We start from the raw sequence: 22,242 nt of genomic DNA on the forward strand, positions 1-22,242 counted from the left end.
ACTTCTATTATATTCTAGAATTTCTCCCCCCCCCCCCCACCTTCCGTCCCGCTGGCTCTATTTTTGTTCATCGGTTTATGTTGTTTATTATAGTCCACAAATGAGTGAGATCATATGATATTCATCTTTCTCCACTGGCTTATTTCGTTTATCATGATACTCGCTAGGTCCATCTATACGGTTGCAAATGGTAAGAGTTCTTTCTTTTTTACTGCAGCATAGTATTCCATTGTGTACATGTACCACAGTTTTCTAAACCATTCATCTGTTAATGGGCACGTAGGCTGTTTCCAAATCTTAGGTATTGTAAATTGTGCTGCTATGAACATAGGGGTGCATATATCCTTTCTGATTGGTGGGTCTGTTTTCTTGGGATATATTCCTAGAAGTGATATTCCTGGGTCTAATGGGAGTTCTATTTTTAATTTTTATTAAGTTGTATTAGTCACCTATAAATTTTGGAGATTAAACCCTTATTGGAGATAACATTGCAAATATGTTTTCCCATGCAGTGGTCTTTCTTATTTTGTTGATGGTTTCTTTTGCTGTGCAGCAGCTTTTTATTTTGATGTAGTCCCATTTGTTTATTTCTCCTTAGTTTCTATTGCCCCTGAAGCTGTATTGGTAAATATATTGCTATAACATATGTCTGCTTTTTTGCTGCCTATGGCTTCTTCTAGGCTTTTTATGGTTTCCAGTCTTATATTTAAGTCCTCTATCCATTTTGAGTTTATTTTTGTGTATGCTGGTGGTCTAGTTTCATTTTTTTTTTTTTTTTTTTTTGCATGTGTCTGTCCAATTTTCTCAACACTGTTTATTGAAGGGACTGTCTTGACTCCATTATATGCTCTTGCCTCCTTTGTCAAACATTAATTGAGCATAATGGCTTGGATTGAACTCTGGGCTCTTTGTTCTGTTCCATTGGCTTATATGTCTGTTCTTGTGTGAGTACCAGGCAGTTTGACAACAATGGCTTTGTAATATAGCTTTGTTATTGTGATGCCTCCATCTTTGTTCTTCTTTCTCAAAATTGCTGCAGCTATTTGGGGGATTATTTATTTATTTATTTATTTTTTATTCCAGACGAATTTTTGCAGAGTTTGTTCTATGTGTTTGAAATATGTCATTTGTATTTTAATGATGTTGATTCTACCAATCCTTGAACACGGTATATTCTTCTATTTGTTTATGTCTTCCTCTATCTCTTTTCTCAGTGTCCTATAATTTTCTGAGTACAGTTCCTTTACCTCCTTGGTTAAATTTATTCCTAGGTATGTTACTTTTTTTGGTACAATTATAAATGGGATTGATTTTAAATATTTCTTTTTGTGAGTTCATTATTAGTGTATAAAAATGCCATAGACTTCTGGGTGTTAATTTTATATCCTGCTACATTGCCAAATTCATTTATTAGGGCTCGTAGTTTTTTGATGGAGTCTTTGGGGTTTTCTATGTATAGTATCATGTCATCTGCAAATAAGGACAGTTTTACTTCTCTTTTCCAATTTGGATACCTTTTATTTCTTCTTATCTGATCACTATGGCTAGCCCTTCCAGTACTATGGTGAACAGGAGTGGTGAAAATGGGCTTCCTTGTCTTGTTCCTGTTCTTAGGGGAAATGATTTTAGTTTTGCCCATTGAGTATTATGTTGGCTGTAGGTTTGTCATATATTGCTTTTATTATGTTGAGATATGATCCTTTTATTCCAAATTTACTAAGAGTTCTTATCAGGAAAGGGTGTTAGATTTTGTCACATTTTTTTTCTGCATCAATTGATATGATTATGTGATTTTGTCTCTCTGTTTATGTGATACATTACGGTTATTGATTTGCGGATATTGTATTATCCTTGTATCCCCGGAATAAATCTCACATGGTCATGGTGTATGATGTTTCTAATGTAATGCCAGATCCGATTTGTTAGAATTTTGTTGAGGACTTTAGCATGTACCGTATGTTCACCTGTAATTCTCTTTGTGTTTTTTGGTTTTTTTTTTAAATCTGGTTTTGGGATTAGGATAATGGTGGCTTAATAGAAACATCTTGTAAGTGTGTCTTCCTCTTGAATTTTTTGGAATAGTCTTGAGAAGTATAGATTGTAGTTCCTTTTTGAATGGTTGGTAAAACTCCAGTGAAGCCATCTAGCCCCAGGTTTTTGTTTGCTGGAAGCCTCTGATGACTTCTTCAGCTTCCTCTTAGTTATGGGCTTGTTGAGATTTTTTGATTCTTCTTGATTGAGTTTTGGAAGTTGGTATTTTTCTAGGAATATGTTCATTTCCTCTAGGTTATTTAGTTTGTTGGAGTAGAGTTGTTCATAGTATTTATTTTAGTTTTTTACAATCTTTTGTATTTCTGTGGCATATGTTGTTATTTTGCCTCTTTCATTTCTGATTTTGTTTATTTGGGTACTTTCTCTTTGCTTCTTGGTGAGCCTGGCTAGAAGTTCATCAATCTTGTTTACCCTTTTAAAGAGCCTGCTCTTGGTTTCATTGATATTTTGTATTGTGCTGGAATCTAATTCCAGCATGTCAGCAGGACTGAATCATCTGGAATGGCTGAGGGTATTTCCACAAACCTGAAAATGATGCATAAATGATTGCTTGCTGCCAGACAGCTGAGGGCATTTTAATCTACATGTTATTGCCTCCTGCTGGCCAAATGTCTTAGTAGCTGTAGGCAGTTCCCCCGACCTGACAATGGATTCTGTGTACTAAACGTTGGCCTTTTATGTATATATCTACCTTGCCTTAGGGCAATTTGTGTTAATAAAGAGCAAGGGGTCCTGAGCCAGAAATAATTTAGTTTCTTTAGCTGAGTCTTCTCTGGCCCCCCAAAATGCCTTCCAAAATTATGCTTCGTCTCTGGATTCTTTAATCATTTACAGCAGCCCCTTCTCCAGATTCCCGAACCCTTCAAGATGCCGGCATTAGTATTGTTTTTGTTTTGTTTTTTTTTGTTCTCTATGTCATTTATTTCTACTCTGATCTATCTTGTCTCCTTCCTTCTGCTCACTCTGGGCTTTTCTTGTGCTCTCTTTCTAATTCTTTAAGTTGTAGAGTTAGATAATTTATTACCAGTTTTTCCTATTGTTGTTTTTTCAGGTAGGCCTGTAATGCTATGAACTTCCCTCTCAGTACTGCTTTCACTGTGTCCCATATGTTTTGGATTGTTGTCTTTTCATTGTCATTTGTTTCCAAGATGTTTTTAATTTCTTCTTTGATCTCTTTGGTAACCTAATCATTGTTTAATAGCATGCTATTCAGTCTCTAAGTGTTTGAATGTTTTTGATTGTTTTTATTGTAGTTGATTTCTAATATGCCATTGTGATCTGAAAGATGCTTGGTAAGATTTTAATCTTCTTAAATTTGGAGAGACTTTGCCTGTGACCCAATATGTGGTCTATCTTTGAAAATGTCCCAGGTGCACTTGAGAAGAATGTATATTCTGTATCTTTGGGGTGAAATGTTCTGAAGATGTCAATTAAATCCATCTGATTTAACTTATCATTTATTATAGGATGGCTATCACTCTGCTGACTTTTTGTGTAGAGCATTTATCCAATGATGTCAGTGGGGTATTTAAGTCCCCTACTATGATCATATTGCTGTTGATCTCTCCCTTGATAGTTTGGAGAATTTTTTTTTTTTTTAAATGTATTTGGGTTCTCCTGCATTGGGTTCATATATGTTTACCAGAGTTATATCCTGTTGTTGTATCAATACCTTTAGTATTATGACGTGGCCTTCCTTATCTCTTGCTATGGCCTTCACTCTGAGTCCTGTTTTGTCAGATAAGTATTTCTACCCCAGCTTTTTTTTTCATTTCCATTTGCCTCAAAGATATTTTTCCATCTCTCCATTTTCAGTCTGTGTGAGTCTCTTGTTCTATGGTGAGTCTCTTGCATACAGTATATGTATGGGTCATGTTTTCTTATCCATTCAGCCACTCTATGTCTTTTGATTGGAGTATTTGGGCCATTGACATTTAAAGTTATTATTAATAGGTACTTGTTTATAGTCATTTTTATTTTTGTTTATTTTTATTTTTTAAAATATATTTTATTGATTTTTTTACAGAGAGGAAGGGAGAGGGATAGAGAGTTAGAAACATCGATGAGAGAGAAACCTCGATTAGCTGCCTCCTGTACACTCCTCACTGGGGATGTGCCCGCAACCAAGGTATATGCCCTTGACTAGAATCGAACCCGGGACCCTTCAGTCCACAGGTCAATGCTCTATTCACTGAGCCAAACCGGTTTTGGCTAGTCATTTTAATTTTTTGTGCCTGTGTTCCTTCTTTCCTTTTTTCTTCTTTTTACAGCAGTCCTTTTAGCATTTCTTGCATTGCTGGCTTGGTAGTGATAAACTCAACCTTTTTATTGTCTGTGAAGTTTCTGTTTTCCCTTTAATTTTGAAAAAACCTCACTGTTGGCGGTACTGTTAGGATATATATATATGTGTGTGTGTGTGTGTGTGTGTGTGTGTGTGTGTGTGTGTATGTATGTATATATGTGTATATACATATATATGTACATATGTACACATATACATGCATAAATATAATATATATGTATAATATGTAATATTTCTCTATAATATTATAGAGAGGTTGGCTTCAGGGCATGTCTGGTGCATCTCTCCCAGTCCTGATTGGGGTCAATCAGAGCCGGGGAGGTACCACGGGAGGGCTCCAGGCATGTCCGGCCCGTCTCGCCTAGTCCCAATCATCCATACCCCAGCAGCAAGATAACCTACCAGTTGGAGCATCTGCCCCCTGGTGGTCACTGTGCATCATAGCAAGTAGTCGAATGGTCAAATGAATGGTTGGACTCTTAGCATATTAGGCTTTTATAACTTAGGATAGTTTTGAGAAACAATAAATTTAAAAGGGACAGAATTATTTTGATTCCAATATTTAATTATTTTATTAAAAATACACTGTTATTATTTTTTACTTTTCCATAAAACAGACATTTAGTTGTTTCATAATCCTGAGTCAGTGCTTTTGGGGATCACTGAGGTGATTTACATTCCTCTTCTTAGCACAGTGCATAAGTTGTAGGTAGCGATCAGTGTTTATTTGATGACTGATTCCGCATCTGAATCTGCAGTTCACCTTGTGTCAAAAGACTCTGCAGTATTAATCGCACTCACAGTTACATACTGAAGGCCACCTTTTCAAAGACTGATTCTCCCCAGCCACTTAACAAATTTTAAGCGACTTTCTCCTTGATTTTAGGTTAGGATATGGATTTTGTACCAGGATCCACCCTTGGAGTTTAAGCCAGTAGCTTTAAGAAACATCTGAATCTAGAAGTATACCTAAACTTGTTATGTTAACAATTGCAGCTGTGCCTGGTCACAGAAACTTTGGGTGGTCGTGAAGAAAATTTGTTAAGATATTATTCAAGTTTATTTTTGAACAGTTGAAAATCTGAAAGTCAGGTTTATTATAGAAATGACTAGAGGTCTGATGCACCAAATTTGTTCAAGGGATTCGGCCCTTGACGCTGTGGCTTCATCTGGACCATTGTTCTGCTGTTTGGTCTAATTAGCATATTATCTCTTTATTATATAGGATAAGAATAATGTGATAAAAATACAACACTGAATGAGTTCACTGATTATTAATTAAGTTTATTTTTCTGTGCAGGTATAATTGGCCTCCCAAGATCCTGTCTTAGCAAGAAGGAAGTGGAAAAATAATTTTGGAAAAACAATAACAAAGACAATAAGGAAGCCAGTACTTATTTTTACATGGTTGTCAGCTTACCTACCAATATGAACACTCTTCCCACCATTTGTCCTCCTGGTGGAGACAGTGGGTTGACAGATTCTGTACCTGTGTTACAAAAAATGTTAATTGATGAAAGAGTACGATGTGAACAGCATAAAGTTAATTATCAGACTCTGAAAACTGAACACAACAGGTAAAATACTTAAATTTGGAGGTGAGAGGCTTGCATTAAAAAAATTTTTTTTGAATGTTTGCTCTGGAACAAATAGTATAATTTTAGCTTTTTACAGTATATGCATTTAAAACTTTAATACAATAAAAGTTTTGCTTTATAATTGCTTCATTCAAAACTAAGTATGATATCAAGTTATGTTATGAACTTATAAAAGTCTTATTTTGAAAGTAGCTAAGACATATAATTAAATGTATCTGTGTGGCTGAATTGTTTTTCCCCCCAAAGTAAAATTGCTTTCAGAAACTACTGTGTTAACAATTAAATGAAACTCTATAAAGAAAAGATATTTGCAATATTGTTATTTTTAATTCTCACCTGAGGATATTTTTTTCCCCTTGATTTTTTTTTTAAGAGAGAATGGAGGGGAGGGAGGAGGGGGGTAGAGAGAAAGGGAGAAAGAAACATCAATGTGAGAGAGACACATTAATTGGTTGCCTCCCATTCACACCCTGACCAGGGCTGGGCATACAGCCTGCAACCCAGGTACGTGCCCTTGACTGGGAATCAAATCTGAGACCCTTTCCTGAAGGCCGATACGCTAACCATTGAGCACCCAGCCAGGGCACTATTACAGTTTTAATAGAACATATGATATTGGTCTTCTGTAGTGTTGCTTGACTTTACATACAAAAAATAATGCAGTTAGAAAACAAAGGATACACTTAAAATTGAATTCTTTCATTTTTTAAAATCAGATTGCAAGATGAGTACACAAAGTCACAAAATGAACTCAAATACCTGTTAAATGAAAAGCAAACTAACCAGGAAAAATTCCAGCTACTGTTTGAAGAACTAAGAGGAGAATTATTAGAGAAAACTAAAGACTTAGAAGAAATAAAGTTGCAGGTAACAAAATGTATTTGAGTTAATATAAAATTTATCAGATGTTTTGTGGAAGTAGTTTGGTGGTATAATTTAATTTTCTTTCTTATAGTCTAGATTTCTGCTACCATTTAGGGTTCAGCCATGAAACTGTTATTTATATAAATTTGTATTCTCTTACCCATTCTGATTTAAATAATATTTCACTATCAAAATAATTGAGGAAAAGACCAGTTTTAATTGATTAAAAATCCAGAATTAAATGTTTTTTAAATAAAGATTTACTAATTCTCTCTTCTTCTTTTTTAAAAAAAATATTTATCGCTCTGACCTGTGTGGCTCAGTTGGTTGGACCTGTTATCTTCTGCAAATTCTCTGGGGATCAAGCCCCCAACCTAGGAATGTGCCCTCATTGGTAATTGAACCAGCCCAAGCTACTAATTTTTTAAAAATTGATTTCAGAGAGAAAGGGAGAGGGAGAGAAAGATAGAAATATCAAAGATGAGAGAGAATCGTTGATTGGCTGCCTCCTGCACCCCTCTCCCCACTGGGAATCGAGCTTGCAACCTGGGCATGTGCCCTGGCTGGGAATTTAACTGTGACCTCCTGGTTCATAGGTTGGCACTCAACCACTGAGCAACCATAGCTAGGTGACTACTAATTTTCTTTTAAGTATTGTAACTGAAACTAAGCTAATTACAACAGTGTTTTTGTTTTTTTTTTAAGTTTTTTAAAAGACACTGTAAAAACATTATGTACACATAATTTATGTCCATAATATAGGGTAAATGTAGTCTCTAAAGCAAAAGCTAGTTGGTACTAAAGTACTGACTACAGTTTCTTTAGTTTCTTTTTTACACTGTTTTTCATTTGCCTAGAAAGTAGAGCAAGGGCAGAATTCAGCACCAAACATACTACGTATATATTTCAAATTAGTAGGTATTACTAGTGGTATTTTCCTACATTCATTGAATCTCTGATAGGACCAGCTGTGTATTTCTGCTTATCTAGTGCTTGGTACAAATAATATGGTACTATTAATCTTGGAGTCATAAGTTGATTTTTAAAAACCATCTTTCATGTCATCTAGTATGGCATATCACCTAATTAATGGATTCCTTTGACAGCAGTGTTGGGAATTTGTCATTCAGCGTCTTCTTGAAATTTTCCATTGTTGGGAACAACCACCATTAAGATTGGGATGAAGCCTTCAGTGTGCTTATTGGTTCATACCTGGGCATATTTAGGACATTTATACAAAAATAAAAAAATAAAATAAAAACCTCAGATGAAAATGTAAGTTAAGCCATTAGAATTGGTTGATTACTTTGTGTTGCCAAAAATGAGAGGCCTATCTGAATGGAATATGTGAGCACTGAATTCAAGATATTGAAAGTGTTCTTCAGGCATTGCAAATGTAAATTACTCTGTTTCTTAAGAATAACACCTGTTTATGTTTCTTTTTGCCAAGCACATGAAAACAGTAAACTTCAGAAGCCTGGAGTGGCTATATTAATACCAAATAAAATAGATTTCAAGACAGAGATTATCACTAAATGTAAAAATAACATTTTAATAAGAAAAAAGGGTCAGTTTGCCAAGAAGATGATGACCTTCAACAAATAGCTTTGTTCCTATGCCTTAGTTTTCTCTTGTGTTAAAGAGGATGAAAATTGTTATCTAACTGGGGTGGTTGTGAGGATTAATGAGATAACTTACATACTAGATATTCATAAATGGTGGCCATTTTATTCTATTTGAATACAGGTTTCATGAGGGCAGGAACCTTTTTTCGTGGTGTTCCCAGTGCTCAAGACAGTGCCTAGAAAGTATTTGTTTAATGAATTACATAAATAAACAATAAATGAATGAGTCAGAATTGTTCTGTTCATATGTAATGTTGAACTTATTGTTTTATATGTACCTGGAGTCTCAGCATTTTAGAGTAGATAATTATCTAGTTCACTTTCATATCTGTTATGAGTTGAATTGTCCCCCAAAAAGATATGTTAAAGTTCCAACTCCCATTACTTCAGAATGTGACCTTATTTTGGAAATAAGGTCTTTACACACGTAGTTAGTTAAGATGAAGTATGGTGTCCTTATACAAAGAGGAGAACTGACACAGAGATAGACAGATACAGGGGTGGGGGAGAGGAACACGGGAAGAATGTCCTGTGATGACAGGAGCAGAGATTGAAGTGCTGTAGCTGCCAACGATCTCCATCACACCACCAGAAGCTTGGACAGGGCAAGGTGGGATTCACCCTACAGTTTTCAGAGGGAATGTGCCCTGCTGACACCTTTGCACTTCCAGTCTCCAGAACTGTGAAACAATACATTTCTGTTGTTTAAACCATTTAATTTGTGCAATGTTTTATCATAGCCATAGGAAACTAATATACTGTCCAAAGCACAATTGGGACATCAATGACATACAGCTTTTCATTCTCCACTCCAGTGCTTTCAGTGCTAGAGAACCAATTGAACTTTTAAAGGAACCCAGCTCCATTTATCAATTGGATTATGTTAAGCATTTTCTCTCTCATATTGCAGTGAAATCACCCTCCCTATAGTCTCCCTGTTTGTTCTTATACTGTTCCTTGGATCTACACAAAATAACTGGACATTTCTCCACATGATAAGTTTCCAAATGTTTGCTGAAAATATAATTTATCTGGTAAAGTTTCTGTTTTTTAAGATAAACATACCTGGCTTTTATGTGATATTTGTCTGGCAAAAAATAAGCTAAAGAAATATATGCATTATCTATACATATATTGAAGCAGTTTAGCTCTTTGCTTTAATGGATGCTTGCAATTTGTACAAATTGTGATTTGAGTAAAGTTCACTAAACTCGAGTGAGATCAGCAAGAAATATTCAATGAAGGTTATGAAAGATGATTATTTTAAAAATACACATGTATTATCTTGTCTATTGCAAAGTGCCTTTTCTGAGTTGCTTTAATATTCCTTTGACTTTTAAAGAAAAATGATATAAAAATATTCATTTAAAGAATATTTCTGGGATACATGTAGTTGTAGTGAATGAGAGTAAATAATAGTTCTTGGCTCATAGGATTGTAAAGATGAAACGAGAAAATAATAGAAAATGTTAGTAAAGTGCTTTGATGTAAAAATGATTAGATCATGTTAGCTATTATATTGTTATTATGTATCATGTTAGCAAAAGTTTTTAAAAAAAAGATAGGAATCATTTGATATATTTCTGGTAAAGGTTTTGAAAAATTACACATGACATAATAAAGATTAGATATACTCCTTGCCTAAAACAAATAAAAAGAATAGATACAAATCAAACAACTATTTTTAAGACACTGGACATTATAAAGTGACAAAGACCCCAGAAAGACAAAAATCAAAGAAGGTGAATTTTGCAAATGCTTCCAAGTCATGGCACAGAAGGAATATCAGGCAAATCTGATAGACTCCCTGACACAAGGAGATGGAATTGATTTTAATTGATTAAAATTCATGATTTTAATATTTGTGTTCTCATATGTAGAGAGTAGTGCGACTAGTCACAAGACAGGGTAGTAGAGAGGAGGGTGACACAGAAAGAAAGTTAATAAAGATGTTCAAAAGAATCCTCTCAGCTCATTCTATAGAAGAATGATCAGCACATGCATGTAAGGGAAATATCTAAGGCCTGGAAAAGAGTCACCTGAAAGGATTAGAGACATGACTGTATTGAGTTCAGCTCTGCATATTTCCTTTCCCCAAAGCCAGGCTAAAGAACTTCATTTGACAGAGAAATGAGTACAGTACTCAGAAGGGTCTCTGCAGTGGGAAGTAATTAGCACTACACTAAACACTAATTTGCTCACACTTAAATCTTAAGAGCAAGATCCAGAAAGATGAGACTGTTTTCAAGTAAATGTCTCCCAGAACAAAACTCAAGAATATCAGAATACAAATATATTTAGCACTCAGCAAAGTAAAATTTATAATGTCTAGCATCCAACAGAATTTTACCAGACATGGAATAAACAGGAGAATACTATCCACAACAAATAGGAAAAGAAAGTCAAACAGCCAAAATCAAACCTGGTGTGGTACAAATATTAGAATTAACAGAGACATTCAAATAATTATTATAATTGAATTCCATGTCTTCAAAAGTGAGATTAAAGATTGACCATTTAAGTAGAAATAGGGAAGATATAAAAAGACTAAAATATGAAAAGACTTAATAAAATACAAACTGTAATTATTGAGATGAAAAATATGCTGTATGGACTTAATGGCAGATTAGACAATGTAGAAGAAAAAAATCAGTAAACTTGGAAGACGTGACAATAAAAACTCAAAATGAAACAAGAAGACAAAAGAGATTAAAAATAAACATAACATCAGTGAGCTATGGAATAAATTTAAGTGACCTAATATTTTAATGTTTTGTATACAGGATGGGGCAAAAGTAGGTTTACCAGTTGTGAGGACACAAAACACTGGGTTTATTATTGTACTAGACTCGGCTCAGTGCAAGAAAATTCATGCACTGGAGGGGGGTGTCCCTTAGCCTGGCCTGCTCCCTCTTACAGTCCAGGAGTCCTCAGGGGAGGGAGGCAATCGGGAAGGCAAAATCCCCATCACACCTCTGCTGCTGACACTACTGGAAGAGCAAACCTTGGCGGGTCCTGGTTACCTGAGCCTCATGCAGCCCTGGGTGGCTGAGCAGCCGCCATCGGAGGCTTGTCTGCATCATAGGCCGGCCCTGGGTGGCTGGGTAGCTGTCATCCAAGGCTTGCCTGCTCCTCAAGTCGGCTCTGGGGGCTGAGGGGACTTCGGGTCTCCGGAGGCAGGTGTGCCACCGTACTGTGGCTATGGGCACCGCCATCTTTGAGGGCATGGCAGTCAGTTAGCATATTCCCTCATTGACTGTGGGTGCCACCATTTTTAGGGCATGGCAGTTAGCGTATTTCCTCCTTATTGGCTGTGAGCACTACCATCCTTGAGAGGGTGTGATGATCAATTAGCATATTCCTTCTTCATTAGATAGGATTTTTTGTATGGTTTTCCATACTAACTGTAAACCTATTTTTGCTTCATTCTGTATAGTAGGCATTCAGTAAAATATTTGGAAATTTGGATATTGATGAATAAATAAATGGATGAATTTAGCTGAATATTATTTTTCTTTTTTCTTTTTTCTTTATTGATTAAGGTATTTCATATGTGTCCTTATTGCCTATTCTTATTTTTTTCAGAATTAATATAAAAGCAAACTAAATATTTTTTAAAAAATATATTTTATTGATTTTTCACAGAGAGGAAGAGAGAGGGATAGAGAGTTAGAAACATCGATGAGAGTCATCGATCAGCTGCCTCTTGCACACCCCCCCACTGGGGATGTGCCTGCAACCAAAATACATGCCCTTGCCCGGAATCGAACCCGGGACCTTTCAGTCCGCAGGCTGACGTACTATCCACTGAGCCAAACCGGTCCCGGCTAAAAGCAAACTAAATATTTTTTTTAACAACCAATATTTATTCATTCAAGAAATAATAATTGAGTGGTTCTTATGTGCTAGGCAGTGGTGCAAGGTATTGGGAATATCATGGTGAATGAAATATTTAATTACTTTTTCAAAGATAAGTTTTGTAAAAGAGTATGACAAGGAGGAGCCTAAATTAGTTTTTTATAACCAGCATAGAAATCAGCCTTTTCTGATTGAAAATAAGTCTGAAAAATTCTCTCCGGCATACTAAATTATTACATTAATTTTGTTTGCTTTAGAAAATAAACTACCAGCCATTGTATACAACATGATAAACTTAGCTGCTAACATAGTTATTTTTAATAATCGCAATGGTAATCAGTGATTGTCTTTACCTCATGTTAATGGAATTTTTGACATCTGTGAGAGCCTGAAAATGAGATTCTTAAATTATTATTTATATAATGACTGCTCTAAAATTAGGTATATTGTAAAATTACTTTGAATTGCATTTTATTGTCATAATGAGGAGAGAGGTTTTGAAATTTGACAAATTCTTGATTTTAATATTTGTTTTTTCATATTTAGAATTGTTTGTATTTCTCTGCATATTAGGTATTAACTCCACAAAACTTGGAATTGTTCAGAGCCCAAATACGACAAGAATTAGAAACTCCAATGAGAGAGCGTTTTAGGAGTCTGGATGAAGTAAGTAATTTATGCAGAAAGAACTAGGCATATATCATCATGTGACTATGAAGTGCTTGATGAAAAGTGTCTTCCTCTATGCAGAAGCCCTGCAATCGCTTCCTTTCTTACTCAGTTCTTACAGTGGCCTTTAAGGCTGCACAGGATCAGACCCCATTACTTCTCTGATTTCCTTTTCTCCATTCACACTGGCCTTCTTGATGTTTCTTTGGTATTCTAGAAATGGTGTCATTCCAGAGTCTTTGCTGTAACAATTGCTTGTCCCTTGAACACCCTCCAGGTATCTTTTGGTCAACTTAACATCTCCTTCTCAATGAGGCCTACTTTGATTACTCCCTGCCTCCATTTAATGCCTTTTCCATCACTCCTAAGACCTTTGGATCCCCATTTACCCTGCTCTACATTTTTATTTTCTCAAGTACTTACTATATTTTGATACTCATTGTGCTTATTTTTTATATTATCTTTTACCACTTTTTGCATGAGTGCAGAAACTTTATCTGTTTTTTGTTTGTTTGTTTGATTTTTACACTGTACTAGGATAGAATGAACTACCTCGGTAGCTTCTATATTTGTTGAATGAAAGAATGAATTTCATGCAACCTCAGAAAAGTAAAAAAAATTGATATACTTTTCTTTCAGATTGCAACGAGTCTCCTTAAATGAAACTTTGGTGTTATATGACTAAATGTTTAATAAAGGGGATAGGAAAAGATGATAGATAATTAAGTATAGTAGATTCTAAACTCGACATTTATTTAACAAATATACTGAGCAGTGTACATATAAATGTGTATTGTCCCCTTCAAAATGGACCTCTTTAGGGAGCTATAGTCTAGTGATGTTGCCATTGCTCAAAATAGTTGTAGATCCTGTTTTATAAATCACCAGTTGCCAACCTTTTGGACCTCATGAACCACCAGTGGTCCGCAGACCACTGCTTGGCAACTGCTGCTCCAAAGGTTTCCTTAAACTAGTAGTCGCCAAACTTTTGGACCTCATGACCACTGGGTTGGCGATCACTGTTATAAATTGTCTTGATAAAGTCACTTTTTGAATATTTTCCTAATCAAAGCAGTATGCTGAATAGGTTTCATTTTTGGATATAAACAAAATTACTTAGACTTAAGTAGGTAATCCAGTTAAGTAAAAGCATATTTAAAAATACCAAAACTAATATGTCTCTAATAAAATCACAAATAACCATATCCTTTGTTTGTAAATTGTTTGGAAATCTTTAAATTGAAGATTTCAGGGAGCTGAATATTTTAGGAGGCTTCTTTATTACTTAACTAGAGGCCTGGTGCATGGATTTGTGCACCAGTGGGATCCCTTGGCATGGCCTGTGGTGATCGGGCTGAAACCGGCAGTCCAATGCTGCCTGCCTCTCCTGCCTGCTGCTCTTGCTTATTGCAGCCTCCCTACGACCGCAGGCTTGCGCCCAGTCAGTTTGATCATGCAAGGGGAGTGTCAGTGGAGAGGCTTGCACCGCTGCAGCTGCAGTTGCCATTGCCAACCATTAGTAAGGTGTCTGGCACCTGTTAGTCAGCTGAGCGGCACTCCCACTGTGGGAGTGCACTGACCATCAGGGGTCAGCTTCTGCATTGAGCATCTCCCCTCTGGTGGTCAGTGTGTGTCATAGCACCGGTTGACCAGTCATTTGGTCATTTAGTTGCTTAGGCTTTATAGATTTTTTTGGAATATGTTGAAATAATGTCTCCTCCATCTTTCTATTCTGTTGTCTTAAGTTCTTATTGAGATTCAGAATGCCAGCAACTTTCATAGTGTCAGGAAGAGGAGCTGGACTATACTAGGGAATTGCATGTGTTCCTTGTGAGTAAGGAGAGTTGGTGCTTCATACATTCTTCAGACTGATGTGTTTAATTTATATCATTGTAATATTTGATTGAAACTTAAGTTATTGTACTAAATAGCCAAATAATCTTTTATCTACTTTGAATTTATTATGCCTGACATTTAGGAGGTATTTTATGTGTTATCATAAAATTAATTTTTAACCTAACTATATATTAAAAGGTGTATTACATTCTTAAATATTATTTTATTAAATCCGGAGGTCAAAACTTTTGACATGTTATACATTTTTATTATTATGAGAATCAGTGATTAAATTAGGTTAATTGAATAATTGTCTTTATTAGTGTCTTCTCAGGAATGTACTAATTCTGTGTGTAGCATCCTATAATAGTTATCAGAACTTTTCCAAGATTTATTTATACTTCTCTTAAGCTTATTTTTTTATTTTTAGAATTACTCTGAATAGAATGTAATTTAAAATTATATTTACAAAAGTAATTTTTGGAATGATTACAAAATTCATTCATAAATTTATTCATAAAAGTCTCCTTTTAATTTAGGAAGTTGAAAACTATAGAGCTAAATATAATAAGCTTCGCTATGAACATACGTTTCTCAAGTCAGAGTTCGAACACCAGAAAGGAGGATTTGAACGTATTTTAGAAGAAGAAAAAATAAAATATGAATCAGAGGTGAGTGATTAATTATACTAGTTTAGTTGTTAGCTTCCTTGTAAACAAAATTTTATGATTATATATTTTTTGTAAATCTCAAGTTAGAGTTGATTACATAATTAGTTTAATTAATTAATTTGTTATGGTTTTCATCTGCTCTATATCAATATTTTTTTGTGAATGTTCTTTTTTTGGCTGTTAAATTTTTCCATTCTTTGCAACGTTTATTTTGCCCCAGTCAGTGGCGATAGTCAGTCTCTTTTCTTCCATAGCCACAGAGAAAGGCTTCTCTCTCTGCAAATATAGTTTGTCTACATGATTCCTTATTTAGAATGCCCCCATCTCTTTCTTGGAATCATACTACATCTCTGAGAGCTCTGATGGTCAGTTAATGCACTTTTTCCACTGATACAAACAAAGGGTTTATATCTTAGGGTGTGCCTCTCACCTTCAAGAAGTGTACTTTGTTCTTTGACAACTGCAATGGCAGCATCCTCTCCCTGCTCCCTATAGCATGCACTCCTACTCTGTCTCTACTCATTTTGGGTTTTGTCTCCCTATTTCCAAAAATGGGGTTTGTGTTTCTCATTCTTTATGTTACTTTTAGATTTTTTCTCAGGATGTAAAGAGAGAAATACCAATTTCTTATTTCAAATAAGAAGCCTAATATTAGTTGAATTAAAAAAAAGTAGTTTGTTGTCTGTAGTTACATGAAACATTTCATGTATAAATACATTTGCATTTTACATATATTGCATTGCCTTTATTTGGAATCAAGAGTTAAAACATACTCACTTTCCTTTATCAATAACTACTTTGATCAAACTGACATACATGAACAAATTGTTCCACTATTCTTTGATATGTATGAAGCTGTATGAACTTTGGATCGAGTTCATCAATAACACAGTACCAGAAAACTGTCAATATTTATATTAGTCTATTGCATTTAAAAAATTACTTACAGCTTTAAATGCTTTATTCACATATAATCTCACTTCTGTTATAATGTTCAGTATTATCATTTTATTTTTTAATTATTATTTTAAAATATATTTTTATTGATTTCAGAGAAGAAGGGAGAGGGAAAGAAAAACATCAATGATGAGAAAGTAGGGGTCATGCAGGAGGATTGGCTCCCTTCTGTATGTCCCCTACTGGGGATCTAGCCTGCATCCGGACATGTGCCCCTCGCTCAAATCGAACATGAACCCTTCAGTCTGCAGGCGGATGCTCTAGTCACTGAGCAAAACCAGCTAGGGCCAGTGTCTCCATTTTAAAGGAGGACTCTGAAGCACAAGATAAGTGACTTGCTCAGCCTCAAAGAAAGTCAGCAGCCAAGTTAACAGTAGAAATTAGGTAACCCAACACCTAGCCGTAAATTATAAATTTGAAATAAGCAGTGATTTGAAGTTGCTAAGTTAATTAGGAGTCATCTAACAGCTTTAATATTGTTAAGAGATAAATAGATCTATACTATGTGTGATGATGGAAGGATTCAAAGGAACTGTAGAATAAGGATCAAATTAGAAGCCTAATTATCAGTTTTGTGCTATCAGTGCTACAAACTGTAGGTTCTGCAGTTCTATCTAGAATGCTGCTTTAGACTCTGATGGTGCCTTTATCTAAAATACTCCCAAGTTTTCTTCTTTTTAAAAAAATAAATATTATTCAGATTATTACAATTGTTTCTCCTTTTTGCGCCTCCCCCCCATAGCTCCCCTCCACCTGGTCCCCATCCCACCCTCTGTCCTTACCTCCCCTTCTCTCTCTCTGTCTTCATCCATAGGTATATGGTTTTTGTCCAGTCTCTTGCCATACCCCCCAGACAGACACTACTTTCTCCCTGAGAGTTATCAATCCCCTCCCATTCTATGCCCCTGATTCTATTATATTCACCAGTTTATTCTGTTCCTCAGATTTTTAATTCACTTGACTTTTAGATTCACTTGTTGATAGATATGTATTTGTTCATAATTTTTATCTTTACCTTTTTCTTTTCTTTTTCCTCTTTTTAAAGAACACCTTTTTAAAGAACACCTTTTCTTCTTTTTCCTCTTTTTAAAGAACACCTTTTAGCACTGGTTTGGTGGTGATATACTCCTTTAGCTTTTTCTGATCTGTGAAGCTTTTTATCTGCCCTTTAATTCTGAATGATAACTTTGCTGGGTAGAGTAATCTTGGTTGTAGGTTCTTGCTATTCATCACTTTGAATATTTCTTGCCACTCCCGTCTGGCCTGCATAGTTTCTGTTGAGAAATCAGCTGATAATCGTATGGGTGATACCTTGTAGGTAACTGTTTTTCTATTGCTGCTTGTAAGATTCTCTCTTTGTCTTTTGCTCTTGGCATTTTAATGATGATGTGTCTTGGTGTGGTCCTCTTTGGATTCATTTTGTTTGGGGTTCTGGGTGCTTTCTGGACTTGTAAGTCTATTTCTTTCACCAGGTGGGGGAAGTTTTCTGCCACTATTTCTTCCAATATGCTTTCGGTATCTTGCTCTCTCTCTCTTCTTCTGGGACCCCCGTAATTCTGATGTTGTCCCAGAGGTTTCTTACACTATCTTCAACTTTCTGGATTCTCTTCTCTTCTTGCTTCTGCGGAGGAGTGTACTCTGACTCTTTGTGTTCCAAATCTTTGACTTGATTCTTGTGATTTTCCAGTCTGTTTTTAGGACTCTGTATAATATTTTTTTATTTCAGTCAGTGTATGCTTTATTTCTAGTTGATCCTTTCATATCCTCAAAGGTCTTGTTTATTTTATTGGCCTTTTCTAGGAACTTCTTGAAAAACCTTATAACTGTGGTTTTGAACTCTATATCCAGTCTTTTGTTCTCCTCCATTTCTTTTGTTTGAGATCTCCTTCCTTTTCTCGGTGTTTTCGCTGCTTCCCTGAGTTGGTAGGGTAGCTTTGTGGGCCTGGGTGTCCTATATGGTTCAGTGGGTCAGCTTCCCAGTTGTCTGGGAATTTTAAAAAGTAGTTTGTTGCACCCCTTTGTGGACTGTGTGTACACCCTTGTTGTAGTTAAGTCTTAATTGTTGTTGGTGTCACAGGGAGGAATTGACCTCCAGACCAATTAGCTGTGAGGACCCGCTGTGTCTATAACGGAAGAATTGCTGTGCTGGAGACACGTTTATGGGGGAGGAATTGTTCCCATAGGGCTTTGGTGCTTACTGAGTCTGTCTCTTGAATGTGTCCCTTAGGAGAGTAGTTAAAATATGGTGTCATCTCACACCAACCACTAGATACACTAGTTTCTGGATCTCCAATGGGGAGCAATTCAGCTACTGTCTGAGGCCACCCAGCAGGATCTACTGCAAGAACTACAGTTTTCTCCTCTTTGCTTGTGATTTGGTGGTTTTGGAGCTGGAGCTGCAGTTTATTTCCTTAAGCTGCCACAGTACAGGCCATTTATATGCAAAAGCAGCTGTGTGAAGCCTGGGCTGGTTTGTAGAATGTATGGGGTGGGGCCTCAGGGAAGGGCGGGGTCTCAAGGAGGGGCGGGGCCTCAGGGTAGGGTGGGGCCTCAGGACATCACTAGGCTGGGGTGTGGCAAGTAGCAATGGCTGTGGTCAGCCCCCTCTGTCTTTCCTTGTTTCCAAGTCCCCACATCCCCGCACTCTGGCGCAGTAAATAATGATTGCTGCGCGTACCTCTGCAAAAAAGTCACCCTCACTTTGGGACTAGATGGCTGACAGACCAGTTTCTCCCCGTAGGCATCTGGGTCCCGCGCTCGGGAGCTTGTTTCCCTTCGGGTTGAAAAAAAGCCACATGCCCAGTCACCCCCCCACCAGCCCGATTTGCGTGCCTCTGTACCTATGCTTTTCAGCTTTTCAGCACTTGTGCTCCTTTCTCTTTCAGCCAGCTTTCCCATAGTTCTGGGTGATAGACATTTTGTCTTTTAGTTGTAGTTTTGAAATTCTCCTGTGAGGTGGCAGATTAGTTGTTTACCTACGTCACTATCTTGGCTTTCTATCACTCCAAGTTTTCTAATTTACACCCTTCTCAGATTACTTTGAGCCATATCACAACAGACAAAGACTCCCAAATTAAAATGGAATTACCTCACAGTACAGATTGTCTGTGATTGATTTTGGCAACATTTTAACAAGGATTTTGTGAAATATATTAATTAAAATTAAACTGAATGAAGTTTAGAATATCTCAAAAACGAAGCTTTTTAACATATAAATTTTTAAATGTTTTATTTAATATGACATTGGAATTGACTTAACTTCTATGTGCATTAATGTCCTCAATTTAAAATGGTGTTAGCAATAGAACCTATCTTATGATGTGAGGATTTAATAAATTAATTCTGCAAAATGCTTAGACAAGTACCAAGCACATAGTAATCATTCCACAGATGGTAGCTATTATCATTTAAAATTACATGTACTCATATTTCTTAAGCATATGATCCTGTTCTTTAGCATGCTAGAGTTTTCAGTGTCAGATTTGTACATTGATACTCTAAATCTTTTGAGGGCATCTCTTATTACAATGTCTGCATCCCCCACCTTCACTGCATTCTGAGTGTTCTACTTTCAGGTACTGTTTGCTCTGGCTTTATTTGTCACAGTTATTTTTCTTTTACTACCTCCATGACCAAGGTAATCCTCAGAGCCTGAAAAAGACATATGTCTTTATTTCTATTCTCTTATTCAGTATGAGTGGAATTCTTTTTTAAAGCCACGGAGTGAAGGAAACGAGATGGCAACTTCAAAAAGTAGATTAAAATATGAACTTTAAATCTGAGTAAATTAAATGTTACCTTTATAGTGTAAGTAAATAAAATATTTTTATATTCCATCATTAATTTAGAAAAATTTAATTCAAATACATATAGGGGAATGGGAAAAACTTAGAATAGCAGTAATATGAAAAGGTAAACTAGATTTAAAAAACTCAAATTTGGGAACTTGAAACTTCATGTGTAAAATGTTTACTATATGCCTGACACATAGTAAAGGCTCAAAAAAGTGGTATTACTATTTGTACTTGATAGCATTAATCATAGTAAAAATTACCATAATAAATACAGAAGATATTTTAAAAATGCACAATACTAATTTGAAGAGAACTACAAAACTCTGATGAATGAAATAAAAAAACAAATGGAGTGATATTTCATGTTCACGGATACTAAGACTCTGTGAACTGACTTAAGTCAGTTAACTTAAGCACATAGAAGTTAAGTCAGTTCCCAAAGTCAAGATGTCTGTTCTTCTCAATTTAATTTATATATCAAGTTTAATCCCAATTAAAAACTCAGCAAGTATTTTGTGGATATTAACAAACTGATTCTAAAGTTTATGGTAGAGTCAAAAGACCCAGTGTAGATAGCCAGTACAATATTACAGAAAAACGAATTTGGAGGACTGACACTACCTAACTTTGGGACTAAACTATTAAGCTATGATAATAAAGACAGTATACTCTTAGTGAAAAAATAGACAAATAGATCATTAGACAAACCAAAGAGTCTAGAAATACATTTACACAAATATAGTGATCTTTGATGGAGAACTGATTTTTGAGAATAGAGAAAAATAATCTTTGCAACAAATGGTTCTGAAGAAATGTATGTGCCAAAAAAGGAATCTGGATACAGCCCCTTCACAAAAATTAACTCAAAATAGATCTTAGGTCTAAATGTAAAATGTAAAACGTAAAACTACCAAACTCCTGTAAGATAACATAGGGAAAAAACTAGATGAGCTTGAGTTTGTTGATGATCTTTTAGATAAAACACCAACAACATGATCCATGAAAGAAATAATTGATGTTACCATATTTTCCGGCGTATAAAACGACTTTTGAAACAAAAAAAAGTCAACTGAAAATCGGGGCAAAAGACCAAAATTGCACAAAAATTACCTGCAGATCTTGACGGTAAAGTAAGTCTTTTCTTTGAAGTGGGGGGTAGTCTTATACAGTGAATATAGGCCTAAACTTATGTTTTAACTGTAAAATTAGGGGTTTGTCTTATATGCTGGAAAATACGGTAGGTTTCATTGAAATTAAGAATTGTGTTCTGTGAAAGACACTGTCGAGAATGAGAAGGGAAGCCATAGACTGGGAAAAAGTAATTGAAAAAGACATATTTTATAAGAGGACTATTATCCAAATATACAAAGAACTATGAAACTCAACAATAAGAAAACAAACTGATTTTAAAGTGGCAAAAGATTTTAAAAGACATTTCACCAAAGAAGATATACAGATGACAAATAAGCATAGATGCTCAACATCTTTTGTGGTTAGGGCAGTGGTCAGCAAACCGCGGCTCGCGAGCCACATGCAGCACTTTGGCCCCTTGAGTATTCTAAAGCCACTTCTTCACAATAGATTCGCCCAGGCTGAAAACTAACTTCTGCACGTGGGCCATGGAGTTTCAATAGCACTCTTAAGTGTGCACCCCCATGTAGTATTTTGTGGAAGAGCCACACTCAAGGTGCCAAAGAGCTGCATATGGCTAGCAAGTTGCGATTTGCTGACCACTGGAGTAGGGGATTGCAATTTAAAACAACGGGATACATGCCTGTTAGAATGGCCTGAATCCAAAACACTGACGATACCAAATGCTGGTGAGGATGTGAAGCAACAGACTTTGGAAATGTAAATTGGTACAGCAACTTTAGAACAGTTTGACTGTTCCTTACAAAGCTAAACATAGCCTTACCATACAATCCAGCAATTGTCCTCCTTGGTATTTACCCAAGAGAGTTTAACACTTATGTCTGCACAACAACCTATACACAGAGGTTTCTGGCAGCTTTGTTT

General features: G+C 35.8%; 1 protein-coding gene across 5 annotated transcripts in view; it reads left to right on the forward strand.

Annotated features, from left to right (window-relative positions):
• The window catches only part of CEP83 (centrosomal protein 83), a 120,590-nt gene that overhangs the window by 35,780 nt on the left and 62,568 nt on the right, over positions 1 to 22,242 (forward strand). For 2 of the 5 annotated variants that reach the window (XM_084880329.1, XM_084880330.1), the window contains exons 2-5: positions 5,655 to 5,931; positions 6,669 to 6,819; positions 12,873 to 12,965; positions 15,344 to 15,475. In XM_084880329.1, coding sequence (XP_084736455.1) covers positions 5,759 to 5,931; positions 6,669 to 6,819; positions 12,873 to 12,965; positions 15,344 to 15,475 — 549 coding nt within the window. In that variant the 5' untranslated portion in view covers positions 5,655 to 5,758. Of the gene's footprint in view, positions 1 to 5,654; positions 5,953 to 6,668; positions 6,820 to 9,362; positions 9,476 to 12,872; positions 12,966 to 15,343; positions 15,476 to 22,242 lie in introns of those variants that run through there. The other 3 variants (XM_084880332.1, XM_084880333.1, XM_084880331.1) reach the window with 3 other exon arrangements.

Source organism: Pipistrellus hanaki (assembly GCF_964339955.1).
Source record: "Pipistrellus hanaki genome assembly, chromosome: 3".
NCBI classification, from domain to species: Eukaryota; Metazoa; Chordata; class Mammalia; order Chiroptera; family Vespertilionidae; genus Pipistrellus; species Pipistrellus hanaki.